This window comes from Saimiri boliviensis, chromosome 3 (assembly GCF_048565385.1).
Source record: "Saimiri boliviensis isolate mSaiBol1 chromosome 3, mSaiBol1.pri, whole genome shotgun sequence".
Taxonomy (NCBI): domain Eukaryota; kingdom Metazoa; phylum Chordata; class Mammalia; order Primates; family Cebidae; genus Saimiri; species Saimiri boliviensis.
In genome coordinates this window covers 101,579,417-101,597,514 of record NC_133451.1, presented here as the reverse complement: position 1 = coordinate 101,597,514, position 18,098 = coordinate 101,579,417, and the positions used below count along the sequence as shown (strand labels likewise).

General features: G+C 39.3%; 2 protein-coding genes across 2 annotated transcripts in view; both read left to right on the top strand.

Annotated features, from left to right (window-relative positions):
• The first annotated feature begins 724 nt into the window (after positions 1 to 724).
• Positions 725 to 18,098, top strand: part of COL25A1 (collagen type XXV alpha 1 chain) — a 523,121-nt gene continuing 505,747 nt past the window's right edge. The window contains exons 1-2 of the mRNA XM_074396556.1: positions 725 to 1,702; positions 2,786 to 2,855. Coding sequence (XP_074252657.1) covers positions 1,406 to 1,702; positions 2,786 to 2,855 — 367 coding nt within the window. The 5' untranslated portion in view covers positions 725 to 1,405. The remainder of the gene's footprint in view (positions 1,703 to 2,785; positions 2,856 to 18,098) is intronic.
• Positions 6,715 to 16,922, top strand: LOC141584034 (ran-binding protein 9). Its single transcript, XM_074396555.1, has one exon. The coding sequence runs from the start codon at positions 11,495 to 11,497 to the stop codon at positions 12,311 to 12,313; it is 819 nt and encodes a 272-aa protein (XP_074252656.1). The 5' UTR covers positions 6,715 to 11,494; the 3' UTR covers positions 12,314 to 16,922.

Here is an 18,098-nt window from a genome sequence, read left to right as displayed (position 1 = left end):
GGGAGGAGACTCAGTCCCGTCAAGACAAGGAAACTGGGGGAGGGGAGAGAAAACTTCACCTCGTTGGAGAATCTGCGGCGCGGCCGTGGGAAGAGAGGGGGAAGTGGGGAAAGGTACCTCAGACGTGGGCCAGACACTTTGCCTCTGGGCATGCGGGAAAGTGAGGCAGGAGGGAAAACGCGGCACCAGAGCGAGATAGCAAGAGCTCCTGCGGCGGCTTTTGAGTGACGATCAGGAGACAGAGAACGTTCTGCTTCACTTCTTCCTCTCGGAGGCCATGTCTCCGTTTTTAAGTAATATAAAGAGGGGGCGCTGGGCTGAGTCAGTATCAGCCAAAGTTGCCGCCTCCTGAGCAGCAGACCCCGCTTCGGCCCCCGGCCCAGGCGAGAGAGGTGGTCTTCGGGGACGCTGAAGTTACTCCGCGCAACGCAGGGGGCGGGGTCGCCAGGCTCCTCTCCAATCACGGCGGCCGCTCCCGCGATTTGCATGTATTATGCTAATCACAGACCTCCTGCTCCGCTCCCACCCAAGCCTCCCGCCCCCTGGGGGGTCCCCCGGGCCGGCCTGCGGGCTGGGCCAAGGTGAATACATTATGATAATAAGGCGGGCTCGGGCTTCGGCTAGGGGAGAGGGGCGCGCAGCAGCGGGAGCAGCGGGCCGGACGCCGGGCGCCGGGAGGGGGTCGGGGGAGGGACGTCGTGCTCGGAGCGCGCGCGCACTCACACACTCACTCACACGAGCATCCCGGAGGGTATTTAAGGATCGCGCACGCGGGGCTGCGGAGATCCTTCGGGCAGCCGCGACTTCGGCCTCGCGACTAGCATCTGCTCCTTGGGTTCATTTCGTTTTTCCTCTGTCTTCTCCGGCTTAGCCGCCCCTTTCGTGCTGCGCTCTAGCGTGCTCTCGCAAGCCTTTTTGCCTTGCATTGGATGCAGGTGGGAAACAGGTCGGCGTGCCGAAAGACGCCGAGTAGGTAGAAATAAGGCAAACTCGCAGAGGCGCAACAGGTCCGGTCCTCCGTGGCCAGGGCGAGCCGCGGCCCCGCGCCGAGCCTCGGCCGCTGTCCCTCGGACCCTGAGCAGCCACCGTCGGGGACCGCGGAAGAGGTGTCGCTCCTCTGGGAGTCGGAAGAGCTGCCTGGGAGGGCTTCGTCTTGCTGTTTACCCTACCGCCACCCAGTCCCCGGACTGAGGGCGCTTTTCACCTCCAGCTGGGAGGAAAGAAGAAAGCGGGGTTGGACGCTGAGCAAGGCAGGGGTCCATCTCCGCTCGCGGGTTCGACTCCACCAACTAGTTGTGCAGCCACAGGGACTGAACTTTGGAGGAATCGACCTTTGTCTTTCCTTTTAGAATTATTTGAGGTGTAGAGGGTGGGAGGCGAAGCCGAGGCGGCCGACCCTGCCAAGATGCTGGTGAAGAAGCACGCAGGGAAAGGAGGGGGCCGGGATCCGGGATCCGAGGACCCGAGCCCTGCCAGGCTGCAATGTGCCCGGACCATGCCCCCGTGCGCCGTCCTGGCGGCCCTCCTGTCAGCGGTGGCCGTGGTGTCTTGTCTGTACCTGGGTGTGAAAACCAACGACCTCCAGGCGAGGATCGCCGCTCTCGAATCCGCCAAAGGGACCCCTTCCATTCATCTGCTGCCTGATACTCTGGATCAGCTAAAGGCTATGGTGCAAGAGAAAGTGGAGCGACTTCTGGCTCAGGTGTGAGAGGCTGGGATATTTTGCACGTGGGTAACATCTTACACAAGCGTGACTCTGTGTGCATGACTGGCTGCTACCCTTACTGTACGCACACTTGGTGTGACTGTGTGTGTGTGTGCGCGCGCGCGTGCATGTGTTTGGGCAAGGATCTATGCTCACTGTAGCATATATTTGTATATGCACCTCCCTTGATATCTCCATGCCTATCTCTGTAATATTCCCTCATTCTCTCTTAATGTTTGCATGTTATACATGTAGGAAGGTCTAAAAGGTGAGAAGGGCATTTCATCTCTTTTTAGTTTTCTGAAGTCATGTGTGAGTCTTTCCCAATTGTGGAGAGAATATTTCTTGCAGAGGTAGCATCTGTTATATCTTTTACATGTTGTAAGATGGTTAGGGACATAGATGTTATTAATATACAAAAAAAGGTAATCACTCTTAAAAGTGAAATAGGCTCATATGATTTAAAATCAATAATTTCACACGTAGAATCTTTTTGTATTAAAAGTTTAAACTTTTTTTTTTTTTTTTTAATTAGCTTTATTTTTGGTGAAGGATGCTGTGCCGGGATATTTATGAATGCAGAGCCCTTGGCGTTGAGAGTTGAAAGGAATCTACGTCATGTTTAAGGGCACCTTTAGACTAGAGTAAGGGGGGTTTCTGGAACTGTACTCTAGCGGGGAGCCTATTTGGCAGTAGTTGCAGCCTAGCATGATAAAGCAGTTGATCTTCATGTGTAAAATAATGTCTGTTATTGGTAAGCCACAGCTTACCTAGTACTGCAACATTTTAGTGCTAGGTTTTTACATTGACTGCATATGCTTGAGCTGAGGGAGAGGGTGGTAGGGAAGAATGGAGAAAGATGTTATACAAGTCCAGCAATCTTGATACCCTATCAGTGGTCATTTTCTTTTTTTAGGGCTTAGGCATGATTACTTTTTGACTAGAGTCCAAGTACATATGTAAATGCTAGTTATGCAGGTTATGAAATGCCGGTAAATCAGGCATACGGCCAGAGTCCCTCAAGAATCCATCTCTCTACAGTGCTACTGATGATTGTTAATAACTCTTCTTTTCCTACAGAAATCCTATGAACATATGGCTAAAATAAGAATCGCAAGAGAAGCACCTTCAGAATGTAACTGCCCAGCAGGTAAAATGGAACTTATTTAACAAGGTTTCCTCCAGAGCAGAGCATTTTGAAACAAAGGTCCTGTGTCTGTCAAGTCTACCTGTAACAATAGTAAAGAAAGAATGCAGACTCAACTTACTTTAATAAAATCAACATGTCTCAGTCAAAAGGATGGCAAATAAAGCCCCATATATTATTTTAAGCAGCATACCAAGGGGCTGTTATGGTAAAGCAAAGAGAGAGGTAATCACCAAAGAAAATATAGGCAAGGTGATGTACAAAGCCAAACTTCTTAGATTCACAGATTTGGAAATATCTTAAATTAAATCGTTTTAATGTCTTTGGTAAAAAGGACTGTAGAACTGTTAGGTTCTGAATTCCTGGGTGGCTCATACTGCATTAGTGCAGGGTTTTTTCTTTTGGTTTATTCCCTTTGGCATATAATTATGTTAGTAAACCATCTTCACTTCCTTCCCTGCTGTTTCTATTCCATTAAAAAGGTTCCATCTCCTATCCTATAGCTAGAGATGATGGCTGAAAGAAAATAATAAGTTCTTTATCTTGAGCTTCCCATTACACACTCTTGCATTTTCAGTGACTTTGAAGAAGAGGCGCTTATATTTTTACCTTTTTTTGTGTGTGTGTAGCTTGAGGGAGCCATATCAAAGGCAGCATATTAGTAGGAGGATAGAGAAGGACATCATAAAGAAGAACCCCTGGGTGATCATTAAATCTGCCTTCAGGGACCTTTGAGGGCTTGGTAGTCATCTGAGACCTAACAATTCAGAAGCCCCTGGAATATGGCCATTGGAAATACCTACTGCATTCAACTCAGAGATCATGAAAAGCTTCCGTGAACTGAGATGTTTATTTCAGATAAACAGTGTTAATACATTTATGAATATGGTAGTTTCTTTTATTGTCACTCATGGAAAGTGAGTCCCTTTTTGTTTTGTTTTGTTTTTGTTTTTGTTTTTGAGATGGAGTTTCGCTCTTGTTACCCAGGCTGGAGTGCAATGGCGCCATCTCGGCTCACCGCAACCTCCGCCTCCTGGGTTCAAGCAATTCTCCTGCCTCAGCCTCCTGAGTAGCTGGGATTACAGGCATGTGCCACCATGCCCAGCTAATTTTTTGTATTTTTAGTAGAGACAGGGTTTCACCATGTTGACCAGGATGGTCTCGATCTCTTGACCTCGTGATCTACCCGCCTTGGCCTCCCAAAGTGCTGGGATTACAGGCTTGAGCCACCGCGCCCGGCCGAAAGTGAGTCTCTTAAAATTTCTTTGATATTAAGGAACATGATACTTAGGTGCTTATATATGAAAAGGCAAATTCTTGTATTTTTTTCATATTGTGAAACATTTTCCCTCTCATGATAACTTGTTTTGGCACAGCTAAACAAGGCACCACATTTAGAAATTTTAAATGTTAACTCCAGGTTGTACATTGTACACATTTTACTATTTATTTTCTGTTAAATTTTTGAACATAATAGAGCTATATTTTTTAAATGAAGCTTTTTTGATGGAGAAGACATATACGTTAGGTACCAGAAAAATGAAGAGTTAACCTTTGACAGTGTAGGTCTCATTCTTAGTCGTTTTAAGTTGGAAAATAATCTCAGAAGTCAGATATTCAAGGAAGGCACTTTTGTAGTATGGGAATTAACTCACAACCACCTCATCAGCCTGTAGGGATTATTTAAATTCTCAGGACAGTTGGTACAGGACTTCACTGATCATACCACTTAGAGTCCAGCATTTTTTTCTGTATACAATATTCTTACTAGCTGTGTGAAAAAATAGCTAGTGTTTAATTAATAGAATTCTTAATGAACTTAGTAAAAAATAAAAAAGGGACAACCACAGCATTGAGGTCTGTTTTTTGAGAAGATATAATTGTTTCATGATGTCTAATACAGGCCAGCTACTGAAGTTTAACTTGTAATCTAGAAGAAATCTATTACATTTAAGATTTACTGTATATTATCTTAGATTATTTTGGACTGTTTTTCATCTTAGCACGTTAATGTAAGAATAAGTGGAGATTTCCTAGGCTTTTTTGTTGGCTCCCACTAATAGCTGCTTTACCTCTTGCCACCACTAGAGCTCCACATTACATCAGTTTTTACCTGGCAACTTTCGTGGTAAACATTAGAAGGTGTGCATTCTACTATGCAGAATCAAGCAGGTTTCTGCTGACAAACTGCTATTATGGAAACACTCCCTTTTTCTTGAGGAATAATCAGATATCATCAAAATGAAGACATTTTGTTGAAAATAGTATCCCGGGAAAACTAGTTATTTTGAATTACGGTCAGTGAGGAATTTTCTTAGGGAATGAATGGGCTGACCAAGAGGATTAGAAAAGAAAATCAGTACTTCCCACCTGGTTTGGCTCTAACCCTGGTTTGCAGTGACTAAGAGTTGTCGCCTAGACATCTGTTTGTAGGGCAGAGTGAGACAAGTCTGTGACCTCAGCTCAGTTCCTGTGGACAGATGCCCACCCCTTGAAGTTGACACTCTTGTTGACAGTTTCAGTCACAGAGCCAAGGACTGATAGCAAAGAAGTAATGCGATGTTGTTTGTGTTCACTCTAATTGCTTTTGATAGAACTCAGTCCCAGTGAAGTTTATTCAAGTAGGTTCTGAGGTAATCATAGAATTTGTGTGTGTGTGTGTGTGTGTCTGTGTGTATGCACAAGGAACCTCTGTGGGAAAAGGATGAAAAAGGCTGTTTTTAAAAATATTTTCTAATGTCAGGAGATGTACTCTCTAATTTAATTTTCACAATGACCCTGAGTTAAGAATTAGTAAGAGAAGATTATTAACTTAACATAGTAAAGACAAGTTCAGGATTCATGCCCACATCTGATAGAACCAAAAGCCCAAAGTCTACCAAGGGATAGAGAGTAAGTATAGGATTTAGACCTGGATAATTCTGTACTGGAATCCTGGATCTGCTACTAATTAGCTGTGTGACATTGGTAAAACTAATGAACTTCTCTATGTTCTGATTTCCTCATCTGCCCCCACCCTGCAAAAAATAAATAAATAAATAAATAAATAAAGACTAATAATACCTTCTTTAGGGTAATAATTTACCTAAATAGTCTGGCATATTAGTGGCTATCCATTAGACAATAGCAATTACTATTCTTTGTAGTATATTATATGCTACTTAGCTCTACTGTGGTTTACAGAGACACATGAAATAGGTGAGAAAACTGAGACTTGGAGATCTTTTGTAATTTGCTAAAAACCCAATGGCTAATTAATGGCAGGTTTGGACTAGAACACTATGCTTAATTAAACAAATATATCTGGAGATTATGCAGATAATCATACCAGTCAGTTTTTCTTGATTGTATATAAATAAAATTGTTTTTTTTTTTGGTATTTATGTAAGTATCCTGAATTACTCTTACAAAAATTGCAGGGAAACCTTTTGACCTTTTAGGTAAACCATGATTGAAGTGGATAGGAGCTGGGCTTGAAAGACCATGGGGATATTAAAGAATGTCTTTACAGTTTTAATACCAGATGTTTACAAAATGAAGTATTTTACTATGTGACTGCTCTTCAGACTTATTTTTTTAACAGCTTTATTGTGTAAAATTTATAATATTTACCAATTTTAAGATTTTTAAAACAAATTTATAGAGTTGTGCAGCCATCACCACAATCCAGTTTTAGATCATCTTATCTCCCCTGGAGAAACTCACATTTACTTCTTTCATGCACTCAGAAAAGCTCTATTTTAAAAAGTATTTGGTTTAAAGAAACCATATATATATATATATATATATATATATATATATATATATTTATTTATTTATTTTTTATGAGACAGAGTTTTGCTCTGTTGCCAGGTGGCAGGCTGGAGTGCAGTGGCGCAATCTCGGCTCACTGCAACCTCTGCCTCCTTGGTTCAAACAATTCTGCCTCAGCCTCCTGAGTAGCTGGGACTAAAGGCATGTGCCACCACGCCCAGCTAATTTTTGTATTTCAGTAGAGATGGGGTTTCACCATGTTGGCCAGGATGGTCTCGATCTCTTGACCTCGTGATCTGCCCGCCTCGACCTCCCAAAGTGCTGGGATTACAGGCGTGAGCCACTGTGCCCAGCCCAAAACAATAATTTTTAAAATAATTTTAAAATTTTCATACAAATTGAAGCTGTGTTTAGCAGAATCTTTGATTTAGCAGTAGGTGACCCATAGAAATTCAGTTGGCATCTGTGGCTTGACCTCTGTGCATCAACTCTAATTGGAAAGAATAAGTTGGCTCTTTGCTATGGCTGTAGAATTTAGTTTTGGGTTCTGTTCTTGGAGTTCTACATAAAGTATGCATAAACCAGGCACATTTATGAGAAGGTTTTTGTTTTTCAACTGATAAAGAGCTTTGGGAGCTAGGCAGCCAACCAGAAGATGTGTAGATCACAAAGTTTTCCATATCTTACTCATCAGTAGTGTTGCGCGTACATGGTGTAAGAACCTCTGTGGTGTTATGGATGGAGAATGTGGATGCGGAATATAGAATCCAGAATTCTAATCCTGGCTTTGTCATTAACTTGTTATGCAATTTTGGGAAGTCATTTCCAAGAACAACTCTTATAGTTTCTATTTTCATATCTCCAAAATAGAAGTGCTGAACAAGAATGATTTTGAAGGGCATTTGTCAGTTCTTCAGGTTAAATGAAGAGGCTGCTGTATGCCAAATACTGTACTAGTCATTGGGAAAATGTTGATGTATGAGGCAGACTTGGTATCTTCCCTCGTGAAGCTTACATTTGGAATGGATGACAGATAATTCTTTAAAAATGGCATAAAGGTACAGATGTGACAAGTGCAACCAAGAAAAAATATAGTGTGCTTTGGGACAGATGACCAAAATCTCTTCCATTTTTGTAAACCCAAAGATTTTTTTTTTCTCTGGATAAAATAAAGAAAAAAGTATGATTCTCTTTTAGAAGTTCACAATAGGAGAAAATCTGGTTTCTGCTGAAAATAAAAGCTCTAGCAATGGGTAAAAAGCTGATTTGCCTTTTAGCTCTCCAAGAATTTATGAACAGATAGAAGTACACTGATAACTAGTATACTTACCCCACGTGAAACAAAAGAGTCACTGTTAATATACAAAGGGTTGTTGTAGACAGGAGGATGATGGCTTATTCTTCTACTTTTCTCCTGAAAATAGGTTAAATAAGGAGAGAAACTTTATGTCTGGGGTACTGAACAGTACCACTGGACCTGGCTCCTATACATTCATGATAATCCTTGATTGTAGCACAGCTAGTCGTTTGCTTGGAGAGTTTAGCTAGAGATAAAAAAGTATACCAGATAACTTCTGAGGTCTCTCTATACACTCCCAGTCCATGAAAATGATGGTGTGCAAAATAAGAATACATGTAGGCAAGCAATTCATATAGGCAATCAAGATTCATAAATGCAAATAATATTGCCCCTGGTGACTGACCTCGTAGCCTGCGTTCTTAGTTTTGGGTGGAAAGAAATGTTAACTATAGCTTGATGGTTGTGTACTCTTTACTGTTGTATAAGAAGAGACTTTAAATTACCTTTCTAACATAAATTTACTTTCTCACATAAAACTTGTGTTTCCTACTCTACATGGTTTTTCACTTATGCTATATATTTTTTCCCTAACACGCTGTACAATGAGTGGAAAGAGTACATCAAGTAAGGGGATAGTAATGTGTAGATTTTCTATTATGTATGGTAAAGAGTAGTCAGAAACAGTTTACAGAAAGAAATCAAATTAAAATGCTATAAATGTTATTTAAATGAGAATAGCAGACATTCCTCTCTTCTTATAAGGCCAAACAATACAATGTGACATCCAAGTGTCTTCAAGCATTCATGTTAAATTGTTTCAGTCTTAATGAGTACAACAGTTTGGGTCTAACACTTTGAGTTGGTCCAGGAGTGGCAGCTGGTAAAAATGCCCAGTCACCCAAAGGGCCGATGACAAATTGCCTCTTGAAGCAATGTTCTTGTTTCTTAGCTTCTCTTCCGCTTCTCTTGCCTACAAGTTATTAAGAAGTTAATTCTTAAAATACTCCTTTCTCTTTCTTACCTTAGTAATTCTACTTTTCCATGAGCTGGGAGTTACTTAGGAGAAGGGTACAAATTCTGCATAGAGTTTAATTCGATCTAGCTCATTCAAATTATATGTAGCCGTAAGAAGCCTCTCAGGGCCATAATATCCTACCGTGCTTCTGATTGCTTTGTCATTGTGTAAAATCAACTACGTGATGTTAATGAAAATAGTCTCTGAATGTCAGGATTAGGTCTAAGGATGGAGAGGGGCATCTTCTTATCAACAGGATTAGGTAGATGGAGAGCTGATGGGGAAATATGTCAGAATCAGGACTGCTTTGCAGCCCAGGGGGACGTTTCCTGTTGCAGGGGAATCTCACAAGACATTTATCCAAATAACATCAATCTATGTTATCCTGAGTGGAAACCATCCAAAACCTATCATGAAAAAGCGTTTTTATTCCATACTATCACTTTATAAACTTTACTTGGTGGTTTGATGGAAGCTGAGAATGTGAAAACAATGTATGAGTCAATCCGGGCTGTGGCTATAGCCTAGTATGTGATGGCTAAATATAGACACATCCCCAGCCTCCCTGGTTTGCCAATATGGGTGAAGCTCCATGTGGTGGTTTAACGCACCATAATATTTAATGCTTTTCCCCTGGTTTGTGTTAAAAATGACTGTGGTGTGCTTGCATACTCAGCTCTTAGACATGGATAGTTACTGCCTCATTTGGGATTTATTCAGAAATCTTGCAATTAAGAAATGTTATTTCAAAATTGACTTTAAAAAAAAGTATAGAAGAGTGAGAAGCAGAAGTAGAAGTCACTTACAAATTAAAATTGAGCACTTTTCATTGGCATCATATATTCCTCCAAATGGCTGCTCTGTGAGTCATTTAAACAATAAGAAACCCTTGAGGAAATGCCACCAGATGACAGGCACCTCCCATTTGTGACCGCTAGGAGGAGGAACTGAGCTGAATAGCGGGACTTCTCTGTTCTGCCTGCTCCTTCCCAGTTAAACCCCTAGCTGACTTCTATCTCTTGACTTCCGTTTGCAATAAAAAAGATTCATGGAGGAAGCAAGGAATTTCTTCCACCTATCTTTGAAGACTCTAGTGTCCTATCAGCTTTAAGATATTTGAAAGAATCTAGTAAACTTCACATTTATATTAGTCAAAACGTTTATTTAGTGGATAGATTCACAGATGTGAAGTTTAAGCTAGTATCCCAATAGATCGAATAAATGAACTAAATGTAATTGAACTTACCAGTTGAGGATTTTGTGCTTACATTTTGGAATTTCTCAAAACCCAGAATTATTTGGAATCAGTGTCATGCTTTTGACATAATTTCATCTGGAGTCTTCATTTCAACTTTATGTTGCCACATAATACGAGAGTTGAAACACATTTTTTTATTTTTCTTCATATTGTATTCTTTAGTCTTATTGCTAAATTCATCTTTTTGCTATAAAGGCATGTTTAGTAGATGTAGACCTTATTTGTCAGGAATGCCAACACTGTGTCTGCTCATTTGGATGTTAATCATTTAGATTTTAGGAGCTCTAGTTTCCTGGATTATGTACACAGTGTTTTTATTCTTGGGTTTGAAATGTGGTCAGCACATTTTAAAATACAATTTTCTGATTTAGGCTAACTGAGTAAATTCTATGAATTGTAGCCAGCTCTCGTTTGTACATTATGGTAATATTGAGAGTCAGAATGTGTCTAACTAAAAGTAGCTGATCAGGGAAGGAGTAAAGTCTATTTTTTTCCCTTCTTTACCAAAGAGTTCACATGTAAGAAGAGTAAAAGAGTGGGGGAAAAGGCCTCCTATAGCTTCTAATCTCTCAGAATTATATTTCTCTACCATCATACTTAGAAAGCTTGATATTTTAAAGTTCTTACTGTTATATAATTCTGTACAGTAGTTAGGGAGCCAGAGTAATCCTCCATTAAAGCTTTGTATTACGCCTCCATTTTTAAAGATGCTACAGAGAAATATGTCAGAAAAATTGATACATTTCTTACTCAGCATTCCTGTGTCTTAGGTCAATGCTGGGAGCTGTCAAAGGTAAGTTGTTTGTATTACCCTTCCAGCAAGTATGAAACCCCAATTTGTGGTCTCAAGAACTCCAGATTCCAGCCAGCATTTTAAAGGTACATATGATGTGATCATAAGATGAAAGTGATTTCCACAAACCACATTTAGAAACCAACACCTTTACTTTAAAGTCATACCAGAAATGCTGACCTGTTCTAGGGCTCCTAAGTGAACCGTGGAACACTAAAAATCATGTTTTATTGAAAGAATTAGGGCACAAGGTCAGAGCAGATGATGTTCAAATGGAAAAAAGCTTCTTAAATGACTGCCTTTCTCAGGATGGTTATCGACTTGATTGGGAATCAAGTGGGTTAAGTGGGTCAAGGATCAAGTGACTTTTGTGGCTAGATCCTGACACATGCTAACTGGTAAGTGGTCTCATGGTATAACTCTGTTCTACTACCAGTGCCACTTAGGGGCTCAATGTATCCCCTAAACTTCCCTCCCAATCCCTATAGATATACTGACAGTCTCTTCCCAGGTAAGTGGTCTCATGGTACAACATCCTTTCGTGTTTGATATAGAAGACTATATGCGAGAGTGGAGGACCAAAATCCAGGCACAGATAGACCAATTTCCTATCAGAGATCGAGAAGGAGAATGGCAGAGCATGATACAAAAAATGGTTTCATCTTATTTAGTCCACCATGGGTACTGTGCCACAGCAGAGGGCTTTGCCAGATCTACAGACCAGACTGTTCTAGAAGAATTAGCTTCCCTTAAGAATAGACAAAGAATTCAGAAATTGGTATTAGCAGGAAGAATGGGAGAAGCCATTGAAACAACACAACAGTTATACTCACGTTTATTTGAAAGAAATCCTAATCTCCTTTTCACATTAAAAGCACGTCAGTTTATAGAAATGGTGAATGGTACAGATAGTGAAGTATGTTTGGGAGGCCGAAGTCCAAAGTCTCAAGACAGTTACCCTGTTAGTCCTCGACCTTTTAGTAGTCCAAGTATGAGCCCCAGCCATGGAATGAATATCCACAATTTAGCATCAGGCAAAGGAAGTACTGCGCATTTTTCTGGTTTTGAAAGTTGTAGTAATGGTGTAATATCAAATAAAGCACATCAATCATATTGCCATAGTAATAAACACCAGTCATCCAATTTGAATGTACCAGAACTTAACAGTATAAATATGCCAAGATCACAGCAAGCTAAAAACTTCACCAGTAATGATGTAGACATGGAAACAGATCACTACTCCAATGGAGTTGGAGAAACTTCATCCAGTGGTTTCCTAAATGGTAGCTCTAAACATGACCACGAAATGGAAGATTGTGACACCAAAATGGGTCTGCAGTGATATTTCTTACATTTTTAATAAAAGATGGCTACTTCCACTTCCAGTCTCACTTATGAGCTCCTTAGGGGGCGGGGCTTTGGTTTGTATCTGTATCTCTAGGGCTCATGGCAGAGCTCTCTATGGAAGATTCTCTATAAAAGGGCAAGATGTTTATAATGAAGATCTGAAAATGTGGCTTGGGGCTTTTATCGTGATTCGTCTCTTTCAATGCATTACTATTCTCATCCCCATGCCTTTTAAACATTTTCTCTGAGAACTTTGTGAGCCATAACATGTTAAAACTAATACAAATTTTGGAGGTTAAGTAGTTCAGGGATTTTATAACATTTCTTAAAAAAGCTGAACCTTTTTAAAGAATGAAATTTTATGAGAAACCCCAGTAAATGAAATTGGACACAATGTTAACTACGCTGATTGACCTCAGAGATTGGAGCGGGCAGAAGCCAATACCCTTCATCTTCTTTCTTTCTGCTGCCCACTTCTGTCCCCCATGGTGGCCCCTGAGATACTTCTAAGAAACTTAGGACTCCATAGGACACTATTAGAAAACTATTGACAGTCCAAGCCCCAGAGGACTTACATTTGTCAACACAGAACTGATCTTTGAAATACTGTACTAGAAGCATTACTAGAAATGATGCTGGTAAAACTATTCAAATTAATAAAGTCTTAGAAATGACTATTGATGTATTATCATCATCTCTTTAATGGGTTGGAGTATTCTAGCAAGGAAGGTAATATAATAATTGTATCACAGGAAATCTGGGTAAATGCGCTGTGTAACTGAGCCTGGTACTATTCATTAGAAAATCTACATCTCACTTCATCCTTTTTCTTAAAGTCACTTATTTCTTAAGCCTTCAAGTCACAATATTGTTCTTGTTCTTTTAGTGACAGTTTTCTATGTTTTTTCAAATTTCTTCCCTTTTGTTTTTACTTATTTTTTAATTCTAGATACTCATATGGAGCTTTATTGCCAAGCTACAGCAATTCATTGTCTTTTCAAATATACTTACTTAAAGCAGTTGATTTTTTGACTAATGGCTAATACTTACTTAGTTCACAAGGCAGCATATGAAAAAGAACTCTCACCTAAATTATTTATTGAAAATATATGTTATAACACTTCTAGGATCTTCTAAAGATACTTCTAAGATCTTTGAGACTTTCTTACTTGATTTGATTTTTGGTTGTGTATAAAATTGATGTTTGTAATGAGAATACATGAGTTGTATATAAATAATAGGAAAAAATCTCTAGGAATTAACAGGATTTTAGCCATTAGTGAGTGAAATATGTAATACATTTCACATAGAAAGTATAAATCTGGCTACAATCATACTGTGATAAGTACTGCAAAAGAAAATTTGAAAGACAATACTCTACGTCATGTTGAAATGAATGCCCATTGTCATCAGCAGCACTATTACTGTATGAGTAGCTAGCTGTGGACAGTTGTTTGGCTGAAACACCTTCGTCATTTGTCTGGTAGGACACAGAATGACACAGCAGTTGTACAAGTTACCAAGCTTTGGTGAGCAATTTATTTTCTCTTTAATATACAGTCTCAAACTATGGGCTTCAAGGAAGATGGAAGAGAAAATGACTTTTCCTTTTTAACTGGTTACTTTGTCTTCTGCAAAAAGATTAACAGTAAAGCAGCAAAGATAGGAAAGTTGAAAAAGTAATACAGGCTGGAAAGACCATATAGGCCAAGCTTGTCCAACCCATGTCCCTGCAGGCTTCATGTGGCCCAGGATGTCCTTGAATGTAGCCCAACACAAATCTGTAAACTTTCTTAAAACATTATGAGTTTTTTTTTGCAATTGTTGTTGTTGTTAGCTCATCAGTTATTGTTAGTGTTCATGTATTTTATGTGTGGTCCAAGACAATTATTTTTCCAAATGTGGCCCAGGGAAGCCAAAAGACTGGACGTTCCTGATACATGCCAACCAAGGCTATTGGAAAGTACAAGAAAAGAGATTTAACTAAACAGAGTGTATTCCCTAAATTTCCTTCCCAATCCCTATAGATATTCTGACCGTTTCCCAGGATTTTAAGCAGCAAGCGTGACAAGTGTGACTTAGTACTACCATACATGTTAAGCATCTGGAAGTTTTTAATTTGAAAAACCCCAAACCTCTAGCATTGAGAAATTATATCCGTAAAGAAACCAGGACTTTTATGTTCTTGCGTTTAATTTCCTCTGTACAAAATTATTTAACGCTCCCAGTTTTAGCTATTTCTGAAGATACTTTCCTGAATATTGGGTTGGCTCTGCCACCAATATCTGTATGAGGAATGCCATGTATTTGTGGTAAAATTTATGTTATCATTTTTGGAATATTTAAAAAAAGGTTCATTTATTTTTATGGCAAAAAATGCCCTTGAATTGAGGGATCTGAGGTATGCTTTCCGTATTCTATGGGTGAGCTCATGGCACATTAGACTCAGAATGTGTTTTATTCTTTTAAACTTTCATCTTTTTGAGCAGAAAACCCTTGCTTCTACCATCAATCCTCAAGAAGAAATCTCAGACAGAGGAATTTTATAATCAGTAACATGTATCCTCTGTGTGTATGTATCATACATCATTTTCTTCTCATCATGTTTAAGTTATTACATCTGTACTTTTGTTTATTTGTAATTGTATACTGCTAGCATTTTAAACATTCACACTGTTTGACATTTATAGGATGTGATGAGATTAATAATGTTCACTGGATTCCTAAAAATCCAAAAGTAAATACAGCAAACAGGCCATCAATGAACAAGCATTGCTCTAATGTGATCCGTGGTTGGCAAGCAGAGTGGACAGGATTGTCTTTGGGAGGTAGCCATATAGCTATGAAATTGCAAAAACAGAGGATGTTCTATGTTCCTGAATAAGAACCCCATTCTGCTGAGGGTGTTGTTTTTTGTTCTCTAGCATGGATAGAACTCCTATTTTGCTTTCATTCTGTTGATGACACTTTACTTGGATTACTGTTAGCTTCTGATTTGACGCTTCATCGCCTTTGGGTCCCAAAGCCTCTAGACCTTTCCTGGGTGACAGCTATATTCATGTTTCAATTTAGCAGCATAACTGAGAAAACGTCTATGGCAAGTATCAATACTCCTCCAAAATTTCAAAAAGTAACTGATTATTTTCTCAAAAATTACTGTTAAAAATACTTTTCAAAAAATAAAATTATGACTTTCATACAGATGTAAAATTAACCAGTGCTAAAGATTTTACTTAAATCATTAAGAAAGGATTAAATCATTAAAGTAAGGTTTGAGGAAGCAAAGGAGAGTTATAAAGGCATTATAACCAGCTGAAAGGAGAGTTTAAAGATATTTACGGTTCAGGAATATTGAAATTGATTACAAAGGGAGGCAAAACTGGACTTTTTCACAGTGGGAAGTCAGTTATACTCAGAATTTGCATGTCTACTCTAGACAAAAGTAATTTCGTTTTGCTACTAATTATCTACAACTTACAGAGTTATAAAATAGCTCTCAAAGAATCAGAATCAGATACATGGGAAAGATGTGCTGTAGACAATGCATAGTTTTCCGTAGGAGCACAAATTTTTCCCTATATTGCTAGAGCAGCTACACAGGAAACAGTTCTTTAGGTAATCAAAAATATTTGCATATACATATGTGTGTGTGTGTATATGTATATATATAATTTAGTATTTTTGATAGTAATGATTGTTTATTATTCTGTTTCCTTCCATATTCCCAATCTATGGATTTTGTGGACTTAATTTTTTCATCTTTGTTAAAATTAGTTATTTAAAGGACAGTTCCTCTGAGTTTGGGCTTTATCCACTAGGCCCGTGGGTGTGGTGCTAATTGCTATGCTTGCATTACTGTTACGTTTTACATAAGTATAAAATGAAAAATTAAAACACTGACAATTTGTTTGTGGCAGATACCATTTTGGAAGACTCTGCTTCCTGTACTTAGGTACCAATTAATAGTTCCACTAATGTTAAAGAAAGAGTTGCTGACCTCACCTTGTGTTTTGGGAAATTATGTACAGGCACTTACTTTATTCATTTTCCCTCTTCTGCACTTCCAGGGAACCACCCTGTTAATAATAGTGGCCGTTATAAGTGTTTAACATAAAAACCCAGAAAAGTAAGATATATAAAAGTAAGATATACATTGTGATCATCTTTGATCGTAATAGATTTTGCAGGGAACCACATTTGTGATTTGAAAAGAAAATGGTTGTGAGTAAATCAATTCCATGCCCCTATTATTTTTCACTGTGTGTATTTAGCAACAGCACGTTACCCCAACTCTGTTGCTGTATTTAAAATTTTGAGCTCATAAATGATATTTGTTTCATAATCTAAAAAAATTCTAGCTTTTTTCTCTAGTAATAGTTGTAGAGGAGGAAATCCTTAGTTATTCCTGAGCCTGAATAAGGCGGAGAAGGGGGAAAGGAGTGAAGGACCTTTTTGAATGGAGAAACCATTCATCTGTAGACTGCATTTCCCTGATAGGAGCATATGGTTGCTTCTGGGATTTTATGCTGCTATTTTGGCCTTCCTGGCTTTGACTTCAGATATCTCATCTCCTAACCATTAAACAAGGAAAATTTTCACTTTCATTTTTTTCACTGTCTTTTTTTTTTTTTTTTTTTTTTTGAGACAGAGTTTTTCTCTCATTGACCAGGCTGGAGTGCAATGGCACAGTCTCGGCTCACTGCTACCTCTGCTTCCTGGGTTCAAGCGATTCTCCTGCCTCAGTCGCCTGAGTAGCTGGGAATACAGACATGAGGCACCACACCCAGCTAATTTATGTATTTTTGGTGGGGACAGGGTTTCACCACATTGGCCAGGCTGGTCTTGAACTCCTGACCTTGTGATCTGCCTACCTTGGACTCCCAGAGTGCTAGGATTACAGGCCTGAGCCACCGCGCCCGGTCTCAATTCCCCTCTTACTCATGCGTGTGTTGTTGCTTCAGATAATGTTGTCTTTAATCCAAAGATTTGATTGCCTGTTCTTGGCCCATATGTCTTTCATTAGCTTGCCTTGTTTGATCTTGCTTTACCTCTATCACTGTATCAGCTCCTCAAACAGCTCGGCCTTCAGCTTCCTAGGTATGTGGATGCTCCTCTCTGCTCCTGCCTGTCTCAGTTGCTGCCACCTTTTGGCTGAACCAACTTGGATTCTGGCAAAGGAATGGCTGAAGCTAGATAATGGCCTTGCCTATACATTCTAGAAAGAAAATATGTCAGAATGGGGGCTATGGATGAGGGGAATCCATTGAAACTACAGGTGGATTGGTGGGTTTTTGTAGGGAAATGTTTATCTTCATTGAAAAGAAAATTATGTTCTGGTTGTCTCATATTAGCAGGTAGGAGAGGGATTAATTATAAATAGTAAACATTTCAGATATTAGTATTTAAAAATGATATACTGTGGATGAGAACTGACCTCTGGTATTACCTAATGCCAGTCAACTCTGGCAAAGGTGAAAGGTCATGTGTACAGCAGTCTTTTAAAAATCTTTTTATTCAATTAACTAATAAAATGTTTATTGTGACTTACTATGGGTGAGACCCTGTGCCAAATGCCTGAGTGTTTAGGGAAATAAGGAGGCTGCTAAACTCTTGTGAAGAACTAATGGTGTCAGATAAGCAGACTGAAGACTGCAATAGAATTAATAGTTATCAAAGTATGGCCTGTAGCCATCCGTATGCAATTATAATGGATTTGAAACTACAATGATAATTGGTATTTGAACTCATAATTTCCAGTTTACTTTTCATGACTTCAAAAA